Source organism: Diadema antillarum, unplaced genomic scaffold, assembly GCF_040938485.1.
Source record: "Diadema antillarum isolate AM-2024a unplaced genomic scaffold, OU_Dant_1.0 seq00000441_RagTag, whole genome shotgun sequence".
Taxonomy (NCBI): Eukaryota; Metazoa; Echinodermata; class Echinoidea; order Diadematoida; family Diadematidae; genus Diadema; species Diadema antillarum.
The window spans coordinates 31,966-45,066 of NW_027271416.1; the positions used below are offsets into that span (position 1 = coordinate 31,966).

A 13,101-nucleotide genomic window follows, 5' to 3' on the forward strand; every position below is an offset into this window, starting at 1 on the left:
GTCTCGTAACTACGCCAGGTTTTATTGTGATGTGAAGATAGGTGAGTCAGTTACTCTGTATCGGGATTCAGTTCCTGACATTTGAGTTCAACTCAGCTCAGTTCACTTTCATATTTTCTCTGCATCTGGATGTTCTCTGGAAATAACACATGAAAATGGCGATATATATAATATCGACACAAAATAAAAACATTTACAGAGCATACATTCACAGTGTAATGACCACAATAATCTTTGAAGTAGTTGAACAAAATTCAATAAAATCTAAGAAGTCAATGACACATTTTTTTAGAGAAAAAATGTAGGGGTTTGTGTATTTAGAATGTTCGTTATAAGTGATGGCAGCCTCAGAAAGAGGAAACACACACAGAAATGGTGAAACTGCTACTGAAACTTTTCTTATGCTAACTTAATGGCATCTCCGGATGGAAACGAGTGAGGAAGGAAGAAAATAAGCAACGTAAGAAGTTACGTGTGCAGAGCAGTGAATTAGGTAATGAAATGTGCTTATAATTATTACTGCATGAAGAGCGGTTGTAAAATGTAATGCAAAAGTGATATACATGTGAATATGATAGACGTGTGTGTGTTGTGTATCATGTATGAGTGGTCTTGTGTAATGCCAAATACGTAGTGATAGAGAGTGTACGCGACGGTATTGGTGGTTTGCTTGCTCTCTTGTGAGCATGTATTATCGTGTATAGCTTGTTTATTGCTTTAAATTTCTGACGTCTAAGCCTATACCTCTACAATGTTAGTTTTAATGAAAGGAATTATTTCAGAGTTGCAAAAGGAAAACGCCTACTCTTACTCTCTACAGGTAAGCCATAATGATGTAAATGGAACACATGTAATAATACTTTCGAACAAATATTCATTTATTTGTCTTTACCCCTGATCTCCTAATGTAATTTTGTATCTGCCGTTTGTAACTTTGTTTGGATCACTAGCAATCAAAGTAAGTACTTGACTTACTTGTTATGATTAGGGTATTTCAATGCCAGCGTTTACTTCCATTAAACCAATAAAAACAGAACATTTATACATGTCCCTAATTTTGTGCATTTGCTTCTTCGTGTCATATTTTACAAAGTGTCTGTTTTGGGGGGTTTATATATGTATCTGATTATGAAGACGATAATGATTATAATTATACCTCTTACTATGCATTTGTACTACTACTTCTGCTACTACCACTACTATAAAAAAAATGCTACTACTGCTACTGTGAAATACAAGTAAAATTACGTAATACGACACAATGCTATAATAACAAGGGTTAAAGCAATAACATTTGTTATATTGATAAAGTGATGATAGTACGAAGAATCATAATTTTGTCGTGGTAATCATCATTGTTGTTTTCATCGCTAATCATCATTATCGTCCAATAATGTACCCTGTCTTAAGGTACAGTTGAACCTCTCTTATCCGGCCTCCCTTTATCCGGATCTCTCTATTATACGGACGCAGTCTCGCCGTGATTTTTTGTTAAATAATTACGGGAGGAAAGGGGGATTCCCAACTCCTTGAGAACTCCTACACAGACACACATGAATTACATATACTTGATACATTTCTTAATAGTTATTTAGGTAAATAATCCCAAGAATTTATAAAAGAAAATGATTTAATTCTTGCAAACACGAACCTCTATTTTGGGGTCTGTTACTGAGTGTAACAATGAAAAGGTTGCAGTATACACATTACTACACGTGGTACTACAATAGGCTACTGTACATGTGTATGTATATTATGTACATGTATAAAGCATTGAGTCTCCCGTATCCGGCCAAATCCCTTATCCGGATGAGCCTCGGTCCCGACTTGTCCGGATACGAGAGGTTCAACTGTATATCCAATGACATTTTCACATAGTTTATGCTCGCTGTGATGTGATAATTATTGTCGACCCTTATCATGCTTATAGGTTGGCCTGAGACTCCTGATTGACATGTTGTTGTTATTAAGTTTTGGGGCGTACAATTCGTGTGCCGAATATTGACGCCATCTACGTGCGGGTCTCTGTATCTTTTTGGCTTTCGTTGTTGTTACAGTACTTTTCATGACGGGTCCCAGGTCCGGGCGTCAGTGAAACGTTCCTCCCTGATTGAAAGTACGCGGACTGACCGATATAGAGGTGACTATAGTCGAGGCGACGTAGACTGAAATCCTCCATAGCACAATTTTCAAAAGGGATTCATTGAATGACCTAACGAGACGGTTTACTTTCATCTCGTTAGAGACAGTGTAGCGGCAGAATGTCATTGTAGTTTAAAGACGAGACCGAATCAATAGCAGCTCTTTGAGGACAATCATTGAACGTGCTATTCAAGCGACAGGCTGAATAGACATGACACCACCCGACACATTCAATATTCATCGAGTTCTTTTGAAGCGGGGGAGTTCTAATGACGATTTAGTATCTGCAATAAATGTTGTGCTTCATAAAGCCACTGCCCCTGATCTTGATCCCCTCAAAGGGATCGGCAATATTTTCATCGCCTTAGTTCACTAAACCTTCAACTCGTGCTTTTGTTCAGTTACTTTGTAGGCAGAGTAAAGAGTAGGGAAGCGAGCTTGCAAAATTGCATCTGAAGAAGATCCGGCTCTAATTGAGCGCGTGAATCACAAGGCGTACTGAATGGTAGCGTGAGAATGATCACAGTTTAGAAGCTACCCCATACTCTATCCTTTCTTGATCGAAAGAAAAGTTAGAAAATGGATAAAGCCCTACATCACTGAATTCGTTAAAATGACATCTCAAATGATATATGTTTCCAAATCTTGTGTGGAAGTTACCAAAACAATTTACTCACATTCAATCTATTTGCCATAATTATTTCATCAGTCTTGAACGCTGATTTTTTTTTTCTTTTTATCACAGCCTATCCACCACGGAGAGATCTGCATAGGTTTCCAAAATTCCAACAAACATCATTAACATTAAGGTCTTGCTCCCTTATCGGTGATTACAGATCTTATACAACTCAAATCGTAATAACTATATTACTGACTAATTACGTAATAACTAAAACAGGACTCGATGATGATGTCGTGACCTGTTTCAAGAACTTGCGTCTTTCACATCAAGTTGTTTCAGGAATGTCATGACTGTAACAATGAGGACGCTCTTGTTATAATCTTTACAAGGTAGTATATAGGAGAAATCGTAAAGTGGAAAGTCGTGTCCCAGATACATTCTTATTTTCTATTGGGGAACTTATCATACCCCTGTTTCGTGAAAACATTTTCGTTTTTACTTTCTGATTTATTCTGTCTTAATGTAATGGTTTGTTTGGTCCGGAATCTAGTGTCCTTTTGTTATAAGTTAAAAAGAGAACATACATGATTATCTTTAGCTTCTCTGTTTCACAGTGGTTGATATTCAAGCAAACTTGTTTAGTTCTTCACGAGTTCACTGAACTTTCATATGCAAGTACGCCGACTAACATTAATCCAAGTTAGAATACAATGTTAATAATGCATCCCATCCTGTATGACTTGAATGCTGATATTCAATATTATATTTTTATCATTTGAACTTTTATTCAATTCTTCGAATTCTTAAAATGTTAATCATCCTACATTTGAATTGAATTTAATCTAAGCTCTGCTGGGCAATGAAAACTAGAAGTACAAAACTGAGGAGCTTGATACAATGCAATGTGACAATAAAAATGTAGATAAATTATGTGATTTGAAGTACCACTGTCGGACTGTGTGTGCTCATATGTCTATTGTATTTTTTAGAGTATTGCTTGATTTTATATTTGTTCAAGACTGTTTTTTTTTGTTGTATGTTTGAGTGTCTTTGCGTGCGTCTGTGTGTGTGTGTGTGTGTGTGTGTTCGGTGTGTATGTGTTGTGCACGTGTTCATCAATATCGTATCATAATAGGCAGCTGTGTCTTCTTAGTATCAAATTTTTCAATATTTACCATCTGTACATTTTATCAATTCTCCCTTGTATTTCTCATTCCAGATTCCGTTTGCATCACTTCATTGTTGATCCAAAGTTAACTAAAAATTCTAGTCCCTCTCTAAAATTCATTAAGTTATTTATGAAGTTAAGACCTAATTTTAATCAAGCATGAATACCGGCGAGCATTTACCCTTATCTCAAAGTCTAGCCCACTGTAACAACAAAAGAACGACACATACATAACTATACATACACGCAAGCACACACGCATATAAGTAATCATTGTGTTACTTGGGTTACACCAAACACACACACACACACACAGACTCAAACAAACAAACAAACAAACAAACACACAAACAAACAAACAAACAAACAAACAAACAACCATGAACAAATATAAAATTGAGCAATACTCAAAAATACCACAGGAACAAGATAAGATGAAATGAATGAAATCTCAATGTCAAACCGTAATGTTTATTATCAAACATTGAAGATAAAGAAACAAAACAATGTTGCTGAATTCATCGCGAGTGTCTCAGAACAGAGGAATAGTGTTCTGAAGTCGGAAGCATTCTTGTTTACAAAATTGTTTGCAGGAAAGTGTCAAACAAACTTCTCAATATGAGAAATGATATACAGTATCACATTTCAGTCACTCCTATGAAAGTGCGGCAGCTTCACAGCAGTCAGTGTGGAACGACGAAGACGTAAGGATGACTAAACATGCAGAATGGCGACTGGATGTGTTGGAGACTCCCTTCACGGTATGGCGATGGATACGAAGAAGTCGGTCGGCTGCTTCGGGAGAGGAAGTCTACAGACATCAAGGGATTGGTGGCGCCCTGCTGCTTTCGATGAGATGTCGTCTGCGGCAAATTGATGACGTCATGTTCCTCGCTGATGCGGAAAGTCGACCAGGAATCCGGTGATCGGCTGCTACGAGACAGGAAATCGACTGACATCGGTGAATCGTTGATGGCGGACTTCTTGGGCGGCGTGGTGTTCTCCTGGTCGATGACGTCGCATTCCGTTGATCGCTTACGCTTTCTTGTGGATGAAGACTCTGTTCCCTTGATGTCGGTTGACCTGTTGATCTGGTTGTAGCTGATGTCTGGTCGAGCAGAGAGGGAGTTGAGTGAAGCTCGACGAAGGCGTGAACGACGATTCTGGAACCAGACCTGAAGTTAAACAAATCACAGATCTGACGTTAGCATTTTGCTTCATGCACAAACATTTTTTTAAACATAAAACGTAACATGCTACTGCCAGAAAGAAGTCACCAAATGTCGAGGAAAACATAAAGGACGTGCTTCTTAACCTCGGCCATTTATATTCTCGCTTTGCTAGAAATGTTTGAGTCCCAAATTTTCATCTATCTCAGGTATTGCATTGTAATAACAGCCTATGAGAATATAGCTGTAATTTGAAACCATTAATTTACATTCAGTAATATCAAAACAGTATTAAAAGAGAAAATCAACTTTACTTCATCATTTATACATCTTTGCTTTACATACTTGTATTCTGTCTTCATCGAGGCCGAGTGCGGCAGCCAGTTTCTCTCTGGAAACGATGTCGGGATATCGGTCGATGTCGAATTCAGCCTTCAGCCTCTCGAGCTGCCATTCGGTGAACACGGTCGGACGTCGACGACGAAGACCCTTGGTAGGAACGGACGTCGAGACTTGAGGGAGAAGGGAGAGCAGTGAATCAGCCATACCGGATTGGGATTAGGTTTGTAAAAATAATCGGTTTGTGGAAAAACGTGAAAGAAACGACTTAACTTCGAGACAGTCTGAACGAATGTAGTGACTGTATTAAAGTAGCGTGTGACACCAGCTTGTGATTCACTTAGGAAAAGATAAGTAAGAATTAGCAAAGCCGCGAATAATCACTCTTACACACGACTGACAATTAAACAAAGACACGTTGATGATTGGTCCGGTAAACCGGCCAATCGCTGATCTTAACAGGAGTGCGGATCTTCCGGATACCTGTCGGCCTGCAAATTACAAGAGAACCATTGCCTTTTGTTCATTAACCTGTTGACGGCCTGATTGTCGATCCGCTGCCGACAAACGAAACAATAGCCTGGCATAACGTTACTGCGTACACGAAAGTTTTACCGCTGATCCACATTTTGAAACTAAGGAACAATGAACTGTTCTTTTCATTTGTTGAAGGTCGTTTAATTTTTTTTTTTTTTTTGGAATGATCATCCTGTCAATGCAAAAGTTGAGTGAAATTCGCCGCCGATATATGCTTTAAACGCCAATGATACCTAAGCACAAACCTCATCCATACTAGCCATGTATGATACTCTTTGCTGGTAACGGCTTTTAGTTGATAATGTATCTGCCAGTTAATACTGAATTTACCTTACCTGAGCTTTCGAAATTATTCATCTACATCGATTATAATATATATTATGTGCAACAACAGCGAAAGTGATTATGGTATACATCCAGTTTGACGCTAGTAAATACACTCAAAATCAAACATACATATATAGAAGTGAAAGTATCATTATAATCAGAATCCCACCCCCCCCCCTAAAAAAAAGGAGTAGAAGAAAACATAGAAAGTGGAGGGGGTAGAATGCAGAAATTTCTGAATTAAATGCATAGAAAATTGTGATAGTAGTCGTAATATTTATCATTATAAAAATTTAGGTGAAGTACACAGTGTAACTTTCATTTAAATCATGTTAATGAATTGATTGATTATTGCAGCAAAAGAATGCTCTCATGTTCTTCAACTGAAATAGCTGTGTGATTACTGGCACAACTATAATTCTTTCTTTATTTGATGTTCTATAAAGTTTGTTTGTTTGTTTGTTTGTGTCTTACAACATTTCCTTCAGTAGTTCTATTGTTGTCTAGTCTCGTTTCATGTTTATTACCATCTATGTAAGTGTATTTGTCTGTTACTCTATTTTTCATCGGGCTTCCAGACTTCACCTTCTCCTTTTTTCTCCATTGATGTTTTCTACCAGAGGGGTCTTATTCTACAAGCTCTACTTTTTAGAGGGTCCCACCATTTTTTGCACTTTACGCAAGGTTATACCTTATTTCGGCCACTTCTGATTTATTAATACAATGTCTAATGACTTTATAGTTCCTCAATTATTATTTTTTTCATTCTACAATGTTCATTTTTACCCTATGTTTTGTCGGGAAATGAAATCAGCTTTTAGATTGAAATTGAAAAGTTAAATACTGACCAGACAAAATCCAGTATGTTTTCATGTATCAACTATAATAAGGGAAGATTTGTGATGTCGTGGCTACCTCACTCTAAAGTATTAGGATAGTTTTATGTCAAAAAAAGCAAGAAATGTTCCACTTCTCTAGATTATTGAGTATAATGATATGCCTCCACCCTCTCGCGAACGTCGCCCATCAGGTTGCATTACACATTCATTACCTGAATATACCAATATCATTGTTTAGAATCTAAGTTATGCGACTCTAGATGAGCTAAAGAAAGTTTTGTGTCTTTTGTCCCTTTGCGGCTCCCAACAAAATTCATGAAGAGCTTTCTTCCCTACCGCCTCTGACTTCTGAAAACCACCCTGATTGGTAGAGCTATTGTGTCTAAATCGGAGCTCGCGAAGGCGGGCGGGCGGGCGGTTTTAATACCCTTTCCTATTGTTCTCGCGTTCAAACGCTGGATGTTCGTAACGACGGATACTCAAATCCATAGTAGCGTCATCTTCGAGTAATCATCATCGCCTTTGTCTTTAGTGATTGGTTGTACAACTTCGACCAATGAAAATCAAGCATCAGTGGGGGAAGGAGTCCATTACTCTTATTACTCATCTCTCTCATCGGGTAAAGATCAACAGTGGTCCCAAAATTGTGCACTTCACTTTTCGACACAAGCCCAGCAAGTCAAGACGCGTGATACCGATCTTCGTAGAGCACTTTATTTGAAGCACTTTTCTCTCATCATCGACCATGGCTGATTCCCTCTGGTTGCTCGCCCACAAGTCGTCGTCAGTTTCAACCAAACAGTCACGTCGTCGACGTCCGATCAAGTTCACCAAACTGCAGATGGAGAGACTCGAAGTCGAAATCAGCAGAGACCGATATCCTGACATCGTTTTTAGAAAGAAGCTGGCCGCAGAATTTGGGCTCACCGAAGCCAGGATTCGAGTAAGTAATATTTTGTTTTTTCCCATCAGTAAATAACGCTTATGTATGTCTCATTATTTTGTGAATTTAGTAAATACCTTGTAACAACGCTGTTACTGAAGTGTTAGTGTATTCTGCGCTAAAAGATATTCAATTTCAATTTCAATTTCGGTTTTATTAAAAAACACCAAATAAAAGTCCAAAGACTAACCATATTTGGTTTACATCAAAATTTACACCTTTACAACAGGGAGACATAAAGAAAAGAAATAAAAAAAAACTGACGTTTTACTCAACTGATTCATATTGACAGCCCCCGGAAAAAAAGACAAACTATACTCACACTATCATAAAAATTGATAGCACTAATATGAGCCCATTTACTACTTATCGTGATTTTCATACAAGTACTGAAACTACTAATGATTCAACTTAATGGCTCAAATAATTGTAGTCCAACATCATTTTAACGTGTTGTGGAAAATGCGCTGTATATTACGTATAGTATCATTATTATAACGACGATGATGATGATTATGATAATGTTAATTTACTCTTGTACGTGAAATCTAAACAAACTGTGATGTGTTCTTTTCTCCATGTGCAGGTCTGGTTCCAGAATCGTCGTGCACGGTATCGTCGAGCCGTCCGTACGTCCGAGCCAGTTCAACCAGTTGCCGGGATGAACCACATCGACAAAGAGTTCACACAACCTGAGGTAGAATACAGTAGGAAGCGAAAGCGACTTTCGACATGCGATGTCATCGACCAGGAGAATACACCGCCGCCCAAGAAGTCCGCCATCAACGATTCACCGATGTCAGTCAATTTCCTGTCTCGTAGCAGCCGATCACCGGATTCCTGGTCGACTTTCTGCATCAGCAAGGAGCATGACGTCATCAATTTGCCGCAGACGACATCTCATCAAAAGCAGCAGGGCGCCACCAATCCCTTGATGTCTGTAGACTTTCTCTCCCGAAGCAGCCGACCGACTTCTTCGTATCCATCGACTAAAGCGAGTCTCTACTACACACCAGCTCCATTCTACACGTCTTTTGGTCATCGTTTCGTCTACATCATACCATCCTGAACTTTTGAATGAACTCAAGAGAACATTCGAGAAAAGGATTGTACAACACATGAACGCTCTCCATAATGGACGTATTGTTGATATATATCATGATCTTGCCTTCAGCTATGATTCTATGTCGTGTCGTCAAAATAATGTAACAAAAGAATACATCCCTCTGAATATTATTTGCCATTCTAGTATTTGTCCTTTTATCCCGTCTCTTTCAATTCGTGGCGTGTGTCGTTTTCAAGTGTAGGTTGGTGTATAAATGATGTGTGTATATGCCTTTGTGTGTGTGTGTGTGTGCGCGCGCTCGTGCGTGTGTGTATCTCCCCCTCTCTATACATATACATATACATACTGTATACACACAAACACACATACAAAGAATTAGGAAACCAGTTTTGCTGTTACAAAAATGTAAAACATATATATATATATATATATATATATATATATATATATATAAGGAAGAACACAAAAATCAGAATATCGTTATTGAAAGAAAAAACTGTATGGTCCGATGTTGTGGGTAATGATTTTACTTTGTAACATGAAAAGCAGTTGACCAGAGTGTTACACTTATCATTGACCTTAGACCTCAAATATGAGTGTGAAACCAGAGATGAAGATAAGTAAGAGAATTAGATATCAAATAAGTAAGAGAATTAAATTGAATCTATATCGTGTTTATACAACATACACACATATACAACATTTGTACAAGAAGTAAACAATAACAGAGACATAAATCAACAACACAAAGTAGAAAGGTTGTCTGAGGTTTGCTCGATACAGCAACAACCGAGCATGCATACAAGATTGAATTACAGCATTATATTCCTACATAATGTATAAGGACCCTTAAATCAATAAAAACTTTAATGTGGATTACAATATTCATGATATTATATCTATTGATTTGAACATTTCAGTACATCGGCATATTCTTAGAGGCGATAATCTGTTCAAAATTTATATCATTTACACAGACCCACCCTTTCCTGCACAAACAAACAAAGAAAAGACTCGCTCACATGCAGCGAGAAAGATCAAATTGCATATTTGCTTTCGATTGTCAAGCCAATTTGATTTTTATATGGACGTAAGATGTTTCATTTGAACAATAAGACATGGTTAAGTAATATTTGTACAATATGGTCGCTTTAGATAGAAACTAACTAGGATGCATGCTTCTGCCCATGCAGTTTAATTCCGAATTATCATGTCGACAGTCGCTAATGCCTCAGAAAATAAATGAAATCACCCAAAACAGAATGACAGCTATAAAAGGAGTAACTAAATTCATATTAGAGGTATACATAATTAATGTTTTAGATGCACGCTCAGGGAGATATGAATATAGATCTTAGATTTTTGTTGTAACATGTATGAATTGTATGTAGTACAAAGGTATTTTTTAATTTATTATGTGCACAGGGGTTTAAATTGTCATAAGAATATTTTACTTGATTTGCTTACATGACACGTTTCTGATACCAAATGTCCTACATAACATATATCTATCACCTATCTCTCCTATGCATCATGAATCCCTTTCAAGCAACATCACGGAGCTGTGACTGACACGTTTGGGTTGATTGACAGACAAGGGTGAACACGTCGTGTGTAGGTTTATCAGCGGCAAACTTCAATCAAATTACTTCATCTCATCGTCATTAACCTTGAATGATCCTTTCAAGAGTTGAAAAGAATCTTGGCAAAGTTTGATGCAGCGGAAGACGCTCTGGTTCCATTGAACTCTGCACGTTCGATTACACTCTTTAGATGCACAATTATCATATCCGGGATCAAAACACGCTGAGCGTTGGTCAGCTATTGTTGGCTTTAATCGCTCGGCGGCTGACCATTAGCGGATTAAAGGTAGTATGGCTCTTTTCAGCCGCTTGGACTCGGTCATCTCGTTAACCTCACCGGTCAGGTAATTTGACCTATTCAGGCTTGGAACATTCGACATCGAGTAATATCCCGGCATCACTGCTACCCAGAGAACTGGCTACTACACTCTGTCTATAGATAGAATTCAATTATATTGAAAATACAGTCGGTACCGAATTGATGTTAACACGATGTATCTGATCGAACATTAGAAAAAAAAATGGTAAAGCGAAATAGTTCAAGCTGATAAACCCCACGTCTCGTAGTTATGCCAGGTTTTATGTGATGTGAAGATAGGAGTCAGTTACTCGGGATTCATTTCCTGACATTTTTAGTTCAACTCAGTTTAGTTCACCTTCGTATTTTCTCTGCATTTCCGTAGAAATCACACATGAAATCTACGGAATACATTCACAAAATAATGGTCACAATAATCTTTGAAATATTTGAACAAAACTCAATGAAATCTAAGAAGTCAGTGACAATTTTTTTTTTCATTTTAAGAGAAAAATACAAGAGTCTGTGTATTTAGAATGTGTTTTAAAGTGATGGCAGTCTCTGAAAAAGAAACACACACAGAACTTATGCTAACTTAATGGCAACTCCGAATGGAAGCTATGGTGAGTAAGGAAGAAAAGAATCAACGTGAGTAGTTAAGTGTGCAGAGGAGTGAAATAAGCGATGAAATGTGCTTGATAACGATGACTGCATGAAGAGCAGTTGTAGAATGCATTTCAAGAGTAATATATACAGTATATGTAAATAATTTATGATAGTCTACTAGACGTGTGTGTGTGATGTGTATCATGAGTGAGTCGCCCTGTGTTATGCCAAATACGTAGTGATATATAGAGAGTGTGCACGACGGTATTGATGGTTTGCTTGCTTGCTTGCTTACCTGCTTGTGAGCATTAATGTGTGTGGCTAGTTTATTGTTTTAAATTTCTGACATCTAAGCCTATACCTCTACAATGTTCCAGTTTATGAAAGGAGCTATTTCAGAGTTGCAAAAGGAAAACGCAAACTTTAAACTCTTACACTCTAGGATCCCACACATAAAGCATATACCTTACGACTCTATTAATAAGCCATATAATGTACAAGATGTAAGTGGAAGACGTATACTGATGCTTTCGAAGGCATATCCTTTGTCTGAACCCCTGATCTCCTAATGTAATTTTATATCTGCCGTTTGTAACTTCGTTCGGATATCAAAATGATATAGCTATATCTGTTCACAATGGAAAAACAAGGAATTGACTATGCTGAGGGTATTTCAATACCGGCATTTGTTTCCATTAAACCAATAAAGACAGAAAATACATGTCCCTAATTTTGTGCATTTGCTTCTTCATGTCATATTTTCCAAAGTGCTTATTATTTTTTTTTTTTTGCGTTTATATATGTATCTGATTATGAAGACGATGATGACATTATACTTCTTACTATGCATTTGCACTACTACTATTACTATTACTATTACTATTACTACTACTACTACTACTACTACTACTACTACTACTACTACACTGTGAAATACAAGTAAAATTACGCTATACGACGCAATGCTATTATAGCAAGGGTTAAAGAAATAATAATTGATAAAGTGATGATAGTATGAAGAATTTTGTCATGGTAATCATTTCTGTTGTTGTCATCGCTAATCATCATTATTATCCACTAATGTACGCTGTCTTAATGGTATATCCAGTGACATTTTCATATGGTTTGTGCTGCTGTGATGTGATAATTATTGTCGACCCTTATCATGCTTATAGGTTGGCCTGAGACTCCTGATTGACATGTTGTTGTTCTTATTAAGTTTTGTGGCGTACAATTCGTGTGCCGAATATTGACGCCATCTACGTGCGGGTCTCTGTATCTTTTTGGCTTTCGTTGTTGTTACGGTACTTTTCATGAGGGGTCCCAGGTCCGGCGTCAGTGAAACGTTCCCCCCTGATTGACATTATGCGGACTGGCCGATATAGAGGTGACACAGTCGACGCGACATCCACTGAAATCCTCCATAGCACAATTTTCAAAAGGGATTCACTGAGTGACCTAA

The 13,101-nt window shown here is 37.6% G+C and overlaps 2 protein-coding genes across 2 annotated transcripts; one reads left to right on the top strand and one right to left on the bottom strand.

The window, feature by feature from the left end:
- Positions 1-4,615: 4,615 nt before the first annotated feature.
- LOC139732620 (uncharacterized) lies at positions 4,616-5,647 on the bottom strand. The gene is made up of 2 exons (XM_071643477.1): positions 5,447-5,647; positions 4,616-5,107 (listed from the first exon to the last, which is right to left on the bottom strand). Exons 1-2 carry the CDS (start codon positions 5,645-5,647, stop codon positions 4,616-4,618), a joined length of 693 nt encoding a protein of 230 aa, XP_071499578.1.
- A 2,241-nt stretch (positions 5,648-7,888) lies between these two features.
- On the top strand, positions 7,889-9,155 carry LOC139732621 (uncharacterized). The gene is made up of 2 exons (XM_071643478.1): positions 7,889-8,086; positions 8,673-9,155. The coding sequence occupies exons 1-2, from the start codon at positions 7,889-7,891 to the stop codon at positions 9,153-9,155; spliced, it is 681 nt and encodes a 226-aa protein (XP_071499579.1).
- The last annotated feature ends 3,946 nt before the right edge of the window (positions 9,156-13,101 follow it).

Coding starts and splice junctions, on each gene's coding strand:
- LOC139732620 (XM_071643477.1), bottom strand. CDS start 5,647: ATGGCTGATTCACTGCTCTCCCTTCTCCCTCAAGTCTCGACGTCCGTT. Junction 5,108..5,446: donor TCGATGAAGACAGAATACAA/GTATGTAAAGCA, acceptor GTTTAACTTCAG/GTCTGGTTCCAGAATCGTCG.
- LOC139732621 (XM_071643478.1), top strand. CDS start 7,889: ATGGCTGATTCCCTCTGGTTGCTCGCCCACAAGTCGTCGTCAGTTTCA. Junction 8,087..8,672: donor TCACCGAAGCCAGGATTCGA/GTAAGTAATATT, acceptor CTCCATGTGCAG/GTCTGGTTCCAGAATCGTCG.